At 45.0% G+C, this 11,551-nt stretch overlaps 2 protein-coding genes across 10 annotated transcripts in view; one reads left to right on the top strand and one right to left on the bottom strand.

Moving 5' to 3' along the window:
* Positions 1–3,638: 3,638 nt before the first annotated feature.
* Positions 3,639–11,182, bottom strand: GCM2 (glial cells missing transcription factor 2). Of its 4 annotated transcripts, none has more exons than XM_080578836.1 (5): positions 11,036–11,182; positions 9,411–9,663; positions 8,891–9,003; positions 7,213–7,338; positions 3,639–7,026 (listed from the first exon to the last, which is right to left on the bottom strand). In XM_080578836.1, the coding sequence occupies exons 1-5, from the start codon at positions 11,075–11,077 to the stop codon at positions 6,130–6,132; spliced, it is 1,431 nt and encodes a 476-aa protein (XP_080434962.1). In that variant the 5' UTR covers positions 11,078–11,182; the 3' UTR covers positions 3,639–6,129. The 4 variants fall into 4 exon arrangements, with proteins under 4 accessions (XP_080434962.1, XP_080434964.1, XP_080434961.1 ...); XM_080578838.1 differs by lacking the exon at positions 11,036–11,182 and adding an exon at positions 10,542–10,623; XM_080578835.1 differs by lacking the exon at positions 11,036–11,182 and adding an exon at positions 9,769–10,499.
* Positions 10,710–11,551, top strand: part of SYCP2L (synaptonemal complex protein 2 like) — a 27,177-nt gene continuing 26,335 nt past the window's right edge. For 4 of the 6 annotated variants that reach the window (XM_080578821.1, XM_080578818.1, XM_080578817.1 and 1 more), the window contains exon 1: positions 10,806–11,066. In XM_080578821.1, the coding sequence (XP_080434947.1) occupies positions 11,058–11,066 (9 nt within the window). In that variant the 5' untranslated portion in view covers positions 10,806–11,057. Of the gene's footprint in view, positions 11,067–11,144; positions 11,218–11,551 lie in introns of those variants that run through there. The other 2 variants (XM_080578819.1, XM_080578820.1) reach the window with 2 other exon arrangements.

The raw sequence follows: 11,551 nt of genomic DNA, 5'->3' as shown, positions 1-11,551 counted from the left end.
GCTGTAGAGAGCAATAAGGTCTCCCCTGAGCCTCCTCTTCTCCAAACTGAACAACCCCAGTTCCCTCAGCCGCTCCTCACAGGACTTGTGTTCCAGGCCCTTCACCAGCTTCATAGCCCTTCTCTGGACACGCTCCAGGGCCTCGATGTCCTTCTTGTAGTGAGGGGCACAAAACTGAACACAGTGCTCGAGGTGTGGCCTCACCAGAGCAGAATACAAGGGGACAATCACCTCCCTGGTCCTGCTGGCTACACTATTCCTGACACAAGCCAGGACGCTGTGGATTTCACTCCGTTCACCACCATGCTCTGGGCCCGGCTGTCCAGCCAGCTTTCAAGCCAGCAGAGTGTACCTGTCCAAACCATGGGCCTCCAGCTTCTCCAGAATACTATGAAAGACTGTGACTGTATCAAAGTCTTTGTTGAAGTCTAAGTAGACTACATCAACAGCCTTTCCCTCATCCACCAGGCAGGTCACCCAGTCATAGAAGAAGATGAGGTTGGTCAGGCAGGACTTGCCTTTCATGAACCCATGCTGACTGGGCCTGATCCCCCGGTGGTCCTGTATACATTGCGTGATGCATTCAAGACAACCTGTTCCATCCCTTTTCCTGGCACCGAGGTCAGGCTGACAGGCCTGTAGTTGCTTCTGTGATTCTGTGATCCACAGCTTCTCTGAGCAACGTGTTTCAGTGCCTCACTAACCTTACAGTGAAGAATTTCCTCCTAATGTCTAATCTAAATCTATCCTCTTTTAGTTTAAGACCATTCCCCCTTGTCCTATCATTTACCCAAGTAAAGAGTCTTTCTCCATGCAGTTTCTTAGTAGTCCTTTGTAACCAAAATTTCCCCAGTGTGTACAGAAGACACGATTAAAAAATATATATATTTAGTGTCTGAGCCAAAGGGTAGTTTTGAGAGTGAGGTCTCACCTGAAGCTTTAAAGCTCAAAGCTTCTTATTCTTTAAATGCTTTTTGAGGTCAAGAAGAAGAGACAACACGGTAACTACAAGGGATACTATGGAGGGAGAGGCAGAAGTTCAGATTTGCTCAGCTTCACCAGGCTGTCAGCAAAAAAGGGAAGCTGTCCCAGTTACACCTTTTTTCTCCTGTTTGTCGCTGGCCAGGGTGGTGACAAGGTGCTGGGTCAAGCACCGCTGACAGATGAATTGCTTCTGCCTTTAGTCAGCTGTGCGGAACAGGAGGCTGTGGGAAGCAGCACTTTGGAGCCCAGAGGACTCAGCAACTCGAACAGTTTGTTGAAATGACAGCACAAGGATTAATAGTATATATATATAATTTTTTTTTTCCCTGAAACAGAATATGTCCATTTCCTTTACTGAAGTAAAAACATCAGAGATGCCTCCTGGGTACAACGAAGCGCAAAGATGAGACCTGGACATGAGAAGCGTTAAAGCAGCGTCACCCCACGGGCAGAACTTGGGCCATGGTTCAGTGACATCAGCTGTGTTTTGCAAAGCGTTCTCACTTCTCTGTGGGGACATAAGCGCGTGGGCATAGCTAATTTTCTGAGTTTGATCTCATACCAGGGATTACCTGCTGTTTCACAAAGCTGCTCTTCCGCTTGCTTCTGCATTGTGGAAAAAAAAAAAGAAAGGAGAAAAAAAAAAAAGCTCTCAAAATAAGAAACACGAGTGTGTTTTTTTCCTCTACTTGAAATAAACTCCAAATAGTGGGACATAGAGGATGGGAGTGGTGAGACAGTGCTGGGAAGCAACCAAAAGGCAAGGCTGATGTTTAAATAATTTCAATACTACTTCTGCAGAGGCGCAGCAATTGAGTAATTTCTGTTAGTGGTGTCCTGCACCTGCTGATTGCCAGTGCTTTCTGTAACACTCCCTGATGCACAGAGGCAGGAAGGCTGCACTGTAGTTATGACAAACTGCAATATGCTTCAGAGCTATATGGCAAGCACTGCAGCCCAGTCACTTAACCCCTCATTTTGTCACAAAGACATTAAGAGAGGTGCTGGGCTTTGCTCTTTCTGTGAAGCAGGAAAACGAAGGAAAGCCATCAGGCTGGAATGGCAGGGGTGTTTGCGAGTCCTGCAGAAGGACCTCTGAGAAGATCCTGGTGCACCTGCTTGCCTGCTCATTTTACACAACAAGATTAGCAGACCCACTACTAATTTTCTGTTGAAAGAACCCTCTTTGGCTGCGGCCCATAAAGGTATCAACGCTTTGCTGAAATGCCAGCATAAGCACCTGAAACCAGCTTCTCACAACCGGCAGTACAACAAGTGACAGCAGGTATGTAGAAGTTAGTAGGGATTGTGTGAACTTTATTTGGTTGCCATTGCTTTGAATGAGTTTGATCCAAACAAGCAACATTTCTTTGTGATGTTTATTCACACCTGTATCATCCTACTGATCTCTGTCTTGCATGTGGGCTCTTGCAAGCTCATGGAGGTGTCATGTTGAAATGTGCTCTCCATTTTGCACAATCCTAACGATAGCACTACATAAACAGCAACTGATCTGCCCTTCCTTTGTTCAAGAGCGATGGCCAGATACTTACTTTATGCGGCTAGAAGACCTCAGACAGTTGTCCAGACATGGGACAACACCATACACTGCTCTTGTTAGTTCTCAGGCAGGTGGGTTTTAACACACCTGGACTAACTTTTCACCCTGTGTCTTGGGAGGAACAACCCAATGCTGAAGGTCTCAGTTGTCTGCTTTTTCTGTGTAACCGACACTGAGAACAATAGGAGTGGCACAAAATGTGTAATTCATTTCTTTAGAAGGCCTCCTGCACCTCCAGAAGTGCACTGTGTCTCCTGCTAAATGGTCTGTCTCAAGAGGTGTGATCCACCTTTGTGAATGGGAGTAGCTCAGGTGGATTAGATAACTCAAAAAGACTAAAAAACAAAGCAAAACAAGCAAACAACATGAAAAAAAATCCAGACACCTCCCTCCACTTGCCCCCCTCCTCCCCACCCCCCAAAAAAAAAGTAAAAAGTAGGCTTAGAAATCATATTCTGCTCTGCTGCATCATCACTGTCTCCAGAGAAGCCCTGGTTCCCACCTGTAGAGCTCAGAGGAACAGTTACATCTGTCTGCGGAGATCATGAAGACCTCCCCATTGGGTGTCCCAGAGGAGAGACACCAGTGAGCTCAGCAGACACAAGATGCTGGGCTGCCAGGCTCTGTCCCCCTGGCAGGACCTGCTGCTGAGGGCAGGGGCTAGCAGCAGAGGGGACCAGGTGCCAATGCCCACATACAGGTGCCCACATCGGGTCCGTGACACGTGGCCACGCCTGGCAGGTACATGTGTTGAGAAACATCATCGAGAAGCCTCTTGTCTCAGGAAGGGATCCATTCAACACACTTGTGCTTTTAAGCCTTGCCATTAAAAGGCTGCTTTTTTGAGTATAAAGGGCATCCTCAGCCTGGGGACAGCTGGTGCTCTGCCTCAGTAGGGCCCTTGTTGTCCATATGAAGCCGGAGCCACAGGTGGCTGAGCTCTGAAAGCACATTTTTTCCACTCCTCAGCTTTGCTGTGACAACTGGAATTTGTTAGGTGAGGATGCCTGCTGTGGCACAGGATGCGGGTGGCCCATGCACTCCTCTCTTGTGCTCGAGGAAGGGCCAGAAACCCCATCTGAATGGTAAGATGAATGGAAAAGCAGCTACTCAAGGACCGAAGGGAGCACATCTTTCTTCAAGGATGCTGCTTTGCTTGGGAAGCAGACTTTTAAAGATAATTCTGCAGCTATATAAAACAGCAAAGAGGCATTTGATTTCAGCTTTTTTTGTGTGTGTACGGAAGCTAACATTGCTTTCAAATTGCTATATTTTGGAGAGAAAACTATGTGCTGCACTAGATTGTATCCATCTGATCTTTTAACCACAAAGGGTGTTGAACAGACAGGTTGTTGCAGATGCTTGTGTACAAAAGGCAGTGGTGTCGGTGTAGAGAAAGGCTGCAATAACATTCAGGGATTTTTTATTTGCTCAAGTGGACGTGGTGAGGTAATTGCTACCCTATCTTTGTACTGTGTTAAACAGTTGTTGTGTTTACTAGACAGGAATCCACACCCAAAAAGTAGCATCCTAACACAGGTGGTACATCAGTTGAGAAAATGCAGCCAAGTTCTGCTTAAAAGGAAGCATTTCAAGAGCATAGCATAACAATTTAAGCATACGGGTACAGCAACAAACTTTATACCAGTATATTAACAGCACAAAATCCCTACAGCCTATCCTAGCGTTTTAACACATTCAAAGCATAAATTTCAGTGGTCTAATTTCTCCAAAATCAATACAAAATGGAGTAGCTTACATCTTTGTTTAAGATTTTCATGAAGTTTGGGATCTGCTGTGAATATTATCTCAGCTTTTTTAGTCAATTTGCCTCACTTAATTTTTTTTCTCCTTATAAGTTTAGAAGGCTTTATATCTTAATTTTTATTCTACAGCCCAAATGACTCCATATATTTTGGAGTACAGAAGAAAAATCTCAATTCTGTGTACAGGTATAGCATTATATACTTATAAACTCAAACTTTGGCTCAGCCTTTCTGGGTGGTAACTTGTTATTTTCTTAGCTTAGTATGTGGGCTAATTACCAAACTGATGTTGCTCACCTGAATCAGTTCTTTTTCTGTAATCTGAAGCACCTGGAAGAACTGCCATAAAATTTTAAAAGAGCCCAGTGAGGTAGACAGCAAATACATTAGAAGTCAATGCAAGTTTGACGCAGATATGTTAATTTAGTCTTTTGATAAATTCTACTTGCAAGAGGCTTGAATTTTCAAAATGCTGAACAACCACCCACTACTGAAACAGGATGCTGTTCACTGAATTCCTGTGGGAATCAATTTCAAGTGTCAGACTGCATATATTGTTTTCATAAAAATACAAAGTTGAAGAAAGAAATACTCATTATGTATGACTTTTTTAAAAACCCAAGAGTTTGTACACCATGCTTTACAAATAAGATTTGGTTACTGGTTTATGACAGCACTACAAGGTTCTGCATGTCGAAGCCAACTAGCCAGTTGCTCATGGTAATGTTATCTTGTTTTTAAATGCATATTTATTAAAAGCACACAGTAGCAGGCTGTTACTTAAAACATAGCCAACGCATAATAAAAACATATTTTTCCAAAATATATGAGCATCCAAAAAGTTAAAATACTTGATAACTAATATTAATAATAAATGCTGTCACCCTGACTAAACCCCAGTCTACATAGCTTTCTTGCTAGGCATACATTGTTTAGGTATGGTTTTCATTACACAGCACTAGACAGCTTCCAAAATGCATAATATTTAAACAAGCAGTATTTATGTTGGGCCTATTGGAGAATGAATTCAGTTATCTGAGAATCTGGGGATGCAACTTTTTTTGTTTAGCTCAGGGTCTCTGGAAATTGTTTTTTGGCCTCTCATTTTGTCAGTTGTTTCATTCCCAGTAGACCACCACTGTCATGGGAGGTTGATTGCAGAGAGGAAAAAAATGCCAGGAGAAATCCCTTGGAGGAAAGAAAGACCTAATGGTGAGGCAGAGAGAAGAAAGGTAACCAGGAAGGTGCATTCACATTAGCCTGCTGCTGTCAAACAAAAAAGCAGCTTCCATGAAGTTTTATCATTTCTTTTTTCAGAAAAAGACAATTAGTCCTTCTATTCATCAGGACTGTGGCAGGTGAATGGATCATTCAGGTGGATTATCCTGCAAGTTGTCTTACTGTCTCTTCTTTCCATTGACCGCAATCTACACCACCTCCATCATCATCTTTTCCTATCCCCTGGGGAACATTTTCTTTTTACAGCTGGAGCACCGCACCCCTCCAAGCCCGCAGCCTCAGGCAGGAGTGGTGGCTGTAAGCAGATCGCAGCCTCCAGCAGAGGCCATTTGCTTCCACAGGTGCCGTGCCTCCGCACAACCTTCACCTACTTGGGGCTGGACATCTCATACCATTTTAATGGTACACATATTGAAATTCTGTGGGCAGTATGCTTCGCTCAGTGCCAGAAAGGCAATTCTGGGGGATAAGTTGTTGCAACACACTGCTTCCTCACTTCTCCTCAATTCCCAAGCCATGTATACGGTCAGTGCAGTCACGCATTTATTTCCCAGTTTGAGTTAATCATTCTGATGTCATTTAGGCAGCGTTTAGCCAATATTCAGCACTTTCCAACCTTAAGTCCTGTCCTTCATGCTCCGCGTAGCTGTTCCCCAGTGGTAGCCCATACCGATAGGTCTCCACGCTCTCGGCTGGTTCAGCCTTTGCAGGGATTGCATCATGCTGGTAGAGCAACGCTGACTTGATCATCCCAAAATCTTCCTGATTCTTCATCCCTGAATAGATAGCGCCCGAGACGTTTTCAGCCACGTGGGTATAGCTCTGAAGGTTGTTCATATCGCAGAGGTTGTTGCTGCATTTCAGTGCAGATGGCTTGTAGGCCCGGTAGGACACTTTTGTGGTAGTCGTGATGACAGTTTGTAATGGTGGGGCTATGGGAGAGGGGCTGGTACCATACCTGTTGGGGTACTCACAACAATAATAAGGGTGGTTAGCCCTTGTTTGCATCTGACCATAGTCGCTCCTTTCTCTGTCGGCAGTTTTCCCCCGAACTGGTTTCAATCCATAAAGCCTACCAGTACTATCAAAGCTCTTGTCATTGCTGGCCAAAGAACTATAGTGAGATCCATTCAAATTGACGGGGTCAGCATCAGTGGGAGGATTTGCTGGATCTTTGTAAAATGATGGGTAAGGACTGGAGCTTATAAAAGTAGGAACTCCAAACTCATAGCTGCACGGTCTGGACACATAGATCCTTGGATTGGGGCACTTCTGGTATGGCGATAGCTGGTCCTCTTGGAAGCTGGCTGAGTCATAAGGTGCTTTGTAGAGGTCAGCGTTTTGTGGCCAGGGGTAAGACTGAGTTGGAATTGAAAAACTGGTGTCTGTGATGATGCTGACTCTTTCTGGGCCATCCATGCAGGGCAGATTCTGCACGTTATTGACGTAACCACTGCTATCATGGTATCTTCCCACCTGGAAAGGACAAGATCTTTGAGATTTGGGAATGGATACTGCCCACATACACATCCTGACACTTGCACTAGTACTCATTTCAGTCCCAAGCAAACAGCTGTAGCATGGTATAAAGCTTTGTTTTGCCTTGGGCTTCCCAGTATTCATCTCTGACACCTCTCTAATTGACTGAAAACCTTGACTTACCTCTGAGTTTAGAGGTCTCTTTTTCTGGGACTGGTGAGAAGAGGATATTTGCTTCTTAATTGCACTTCGCCTTGCCTCTGCCTCCAATTTACTCTCTGGCCTAGGGTGGTCGTGGACTCCTTTAGCCTAAATAAGGATAATGAAAGAACTAGATGCAAACTGGAAGGAGGCAAGAGAAAACAAAATGCAGTAGAAGAATGAGAGAGAGAGAGAGAGAGAGAGAGAGAGAGAGAGAGAGAGAGAGAGAGCGCATAACCTGTGGCCTGTCACAGGAGAGTACAGAGAAGAATCTAAAGAACAAGGGGGGATTAAATTTTAAAAATAAATAAAGCCCAGCTGTGACCTGCAGGTAGACAGAAGTAAGAAGTGAGGGAGGAGAACTCAGTGATGACTGCAGAGCTGCAAGGCTGGGTGATGAAAAAGCAAAGCTGCTACCCACATCTATGACATTCAGGAACAGCTGATCAGAACCAAGGGGGTGGGGGATGCACTATAAATTTAGTTTAGTTGGTTGACAGAACTCCGTGATCCTAGTTCTGCATTATAACACCCGCCACTAAAATGGCAACAGGCTTTAAAGAGGTTTCACACTAACGGATGACAAATATTATTTACTTTGAAAATCATAACCACATTTTGGAAATCTATACCCAGGAAAGCCATCCAGAGATGGTCTGCTATTGAAGCTGCTGTGGATACAAACTTATGTATGCAAAACTATATTCACATATGACAAAACAACATATGCTACATGTACTTACCCATTACACTTTCCAACGTGGACTTTCAGGCAGTCCCTAATACAAACTGGAAAACTTAAAACTATTTTAAAAATGATATCCTCTATCAAATGCAAATTCCAACTGAGAATTTATCAACAATTTTATCAAAATCTTTTCAGTTTTTGCATTTTTATGATGCAATGTCTGAATAATAACAATTATAAATAACAGATGAGAATTAGGGAATGTGGCCAATTTGCTTCCATTTACTGATAGGAAAAACAGAGTTCACTGGAGTCTGGGTAGGAAAAAAAGCCCCAAATCCAGCAGAGAATGTAAGCTCAAAACAGAAGGGTTTGGTAAATTTTTGTCCTAGTACTGCTAAAAAACAAAACAAATAAACAAAAAAAACCCCACAAACATCATCACAAAGTTACAATACCACCTTCTAAATACCCTTTGTCTGGTGAGCTTTTAAAACCTTTTAGAATTCAAAGGGTTTTTTTCATATGTAGTGGAATTTTTGTTTGAAATTATGTAGTTTAAATGATGCTTTCATTTCCCCATTTATTTATCTTAGTAGGAAATAAATCTTAGGTCCTTGGTGAGATTCAGTCAGCAGACATGTGCTAAGGTGCAGGACAAGCTTTGTTCATATCTGTTTACTATAAACAAGAGAACTTTAGACCTCTATAATGATGTTACAGCTAAGATGGAAAAAAGTTACCCCTCAAGTACCGCTTTTTTAAAAGACAGGCAAGCATTACTGTTTTGTGTGTTATGGCCAGGTTTGTAATACAGAGGAATCCAGGCACGGGGCCGAACTCCTCTGTACTCACCATGCTCGGTGGTACACACACACACAAAGAGGAAAAAAAAAGAGAAAAAAGGAAATCTTTCTGGTTATGGATATATTTACGTGCATGTCTGTGCACATGCATATGCATGCTTTATACCTGGAAAAATATTGCTTTGCCATCCAGCCTCCAGAAGTTAGTGACCGGATAGCCGCTGTGCCCTCGGCAAGGAATGAGCTCAAGGGCCGCGTTGCAGTTTGGACAGGCTTTCTCTGCAAAAACAGATCGAGAAACTTCTGAAAAACACTTGTTCAAGGCGACGGTGCGATCAGAGAGTGAATGGAGCACAAGAGCAATAGGACAAGTCCTTCACTGAAATTCAGATTGAGATACGATATTCCAGTAAATGGGATGCAGACTACCGAGCAGAATTGAATAGTATGGACTAGAGCTGCACAGGTGATATAAGCTAATGACTGAAAGGACGATAGGTCCATTTGCCTGTAGCTATTTGCAGGCAGATGTTGACAGAATTTGGAACTAATTTGCTCACACTTCTTGCAACACCACCTTAGTCTGCATGCCAGAAAACAACCTGGCCTCTGTTTAGAAGTCAGCCGGCCCCAGCTGACGGAAGGGGGGTCCCCAGGCACCCTGTCCCACCCCAAGCCCCCCTCACTTTGCTGCTTCTGTCGAGCCTTGTCACATATGGCGGGGCGCAGCTGCAGCCTGGCACCACCGGGCAGGGTGCAGCTCCTGGCGCACACCACCACCCCCAGACAGGACTTCTTGAGGATCTGGCAGTTGTGGTTGTTGGTGTTGCGCATGGCCCAGCCACTGAGGTGCCTCTGCGCGTTCTTCTCCTCGCTGGAGTAGATGAGGCGCACGTAGCCATCCGGCCAATCCTGGAAGGCGTCAAAGTGCTTGGGCTCCTGCAGCAGGGAGAGCAAAAGGACGGGGCATCGCAACACAAGGTTGTCATCCCATTGCAAAACGCACAACAGGAGAGGGAAGGCTCTTTCTGTGACCTCTCATGCAGCAAAAGCCAGAAGCAGCAGAAAATGTTTTTGGAAGAACAGCGTATTCAGAAACAGTCTGTGAAAGGGGAAAGGCAGCCTGGGCTTCCATGTCATGAAAGAAAGTCAGGCCTCCTTCCCCTTTAGAATCACCATTGGTAATAAGAAGGTCTGTTGTCACCAATGCCTCTTTGCTGTAAGGTGGCCCAGATGTAGGACATCAGCCTCGCTACCAGCACCTGTGGGCTGCCCCACCACACCTGTGCCCACACAGGACGGGGGCTGCCCTGCTTCTGCTTGCTATTAAGTTCTCACCATGGGGCCATGCACCCGCAGGCTGGAAACTAGAAGTTTTAGCTAAGCAACAGTTGCTTGCAGTGCATCTAATGCAAGATGAACAGGACTCTTGCAAAACAAACAAAAAAACAATTGCAAAAGCATGCAACTTTGTACATTGCAGTAGATGCGTGGTGGTCCAGAGAAAGACCGTTTCCATTTGGGATGTCACTGGCTTTCCAGCATTCCTTACCAAAATGTGATTAACAGAACAATGAAAGAATGACTGAGATTTTAAACTCCAAATATTTTACAGTGCAAATAGAATTCCCACAATGCCCATTTAACATATATATACACCACATGTGAGCAATCCCAGTGAATTCAGGGATTTACAGAGCATTTACATCCAGCATTTACAGAGTTAATCATTTCTGTAATTGCATGAGATGCGCAAAATTAAATATATTGCGAGATAAAAATTGCTTGGGTTAAAAATGCATTTGGAGCTCACAAACCGAGGAAAAAAGTGAATGTCATTGACAAATCTATTTAATCAGACACATCAGCAGACAGATGCAATATTCAGATGGTTTAAATTATAGTGGAAAAAGATCGATCTGAGCTTCCTTTAGCATGCCTTTAAATGGGGAATGAGGGAGAAGGAAGCTAGTCCAACAGCAAGGACTGCTTTAGGAGTTCATACACAGCTGCCTGAGGTTTTGCATTAAATCCCTGCCTTTATTTCAGGCCATCAGCAGAACCGCTCAAGAACCCTATAACTGCACTGGGAGAGATTTTGCAAGGCAACAGCTGAGCTTGGTAGGAAGTAGTACTGAGGAATTAAAGGGGCTGTAAAACATAGCTCACTGGGAGGGTAGAGACATCCTGGAGGGCTTCAGGCCCTGGGGGAAAACCCCAACAGCGTCCTGATCCCATCACAGGGGGGTTCCCCAGTTTCCTGCTGATTTCCCGTGCCAGTGACCCCCCCGCATCCCCCTCTACCCGGTACCTGCGGCAGTTTGGGGTCGTTGATGTCCCAGGTAAGCTTCATGCTGGAGGAGGGGACAGCGGCAGGTGGCAGCTCCCGTTTTTATGCCCCCGGGGCGTCCCTGCCTGGCCCCGCTCGAGCGGTAGGGGGCTGGCCCTGGAGGGGACTCCTCTGGGGAGGGGAGCTCCCAACTTCTGCACCAGGTGAGGGCTGCTTGCTCTGCATCCCCCCGTATGCTCAGACTGGTTCAGGGTTGTGCTGCACCTGCTGAAGGTGTTTTTCTTGGGGGGGAGGGGAGGGGAGCAGTAGTTGACATGCCTTCTGGTTTGGGGGATTTTACCAAAAAGTTTGTTTTCAGCTCCCAGGATTAGAAAAGAGTTCGTGACATAATGCTATAGGGACTTGGAGTGCTCTGTGTACCTGCAGTCCTTTAAACAATCCCACCTGGCCTTAAGGGTTTTCTCCTTTCCTTCCATCCCACTGATGCCAGGCAGCCCCTGTGTGGGTAGGTGGGGGGCACCACGGAGCCCCTTGCAT

The sequence above is a fragment of the Anser brachyrhynchus genome (genome assembly GCF_964034855.1).
Source record: "Anser brachyrhynchus genome assembly, chromosome: 2".
Classification (NCBI taxonomy): domain Eukaryota; kingdom Metazoa; phylum Chordata; class Aves; order Anseriformes; family Anatidae; genus Anser; species Anser brachyrhynchus.
Note: the sequence above shows the minus strand (reverse complement) of the source record. Positions and strands in the feature narration are given on the sequence as shown.

What these genes read in the sequence shown, in the direction of transcription:
- GCM2 (XM_080578835.1), bottom strand. Translation starts at nt 9,864, where the DNA reads ATGACATGGAAGCCCAGGCTGCCTTTCCCCTTTCACAGACTGTTTCTG. An exon ending in GCAAAGCAATATTTTTCCAG is followed by an intron (nt 7,339 to 8,890) that starts GTATAAAGCATG and finishes ATCCTTATTTAG; the next exon opens with GCTAAAGGAGTCCACGACCA. An exon ending in AGAGACCTCTAAACTCAGAG is followed by an intron (nt 7,027 to 7,212) that starts GTAAGTCAAGGT and finishes TGTCCTTTCCAG; the next exon opens with GTGGGAAGATACCATGATAG.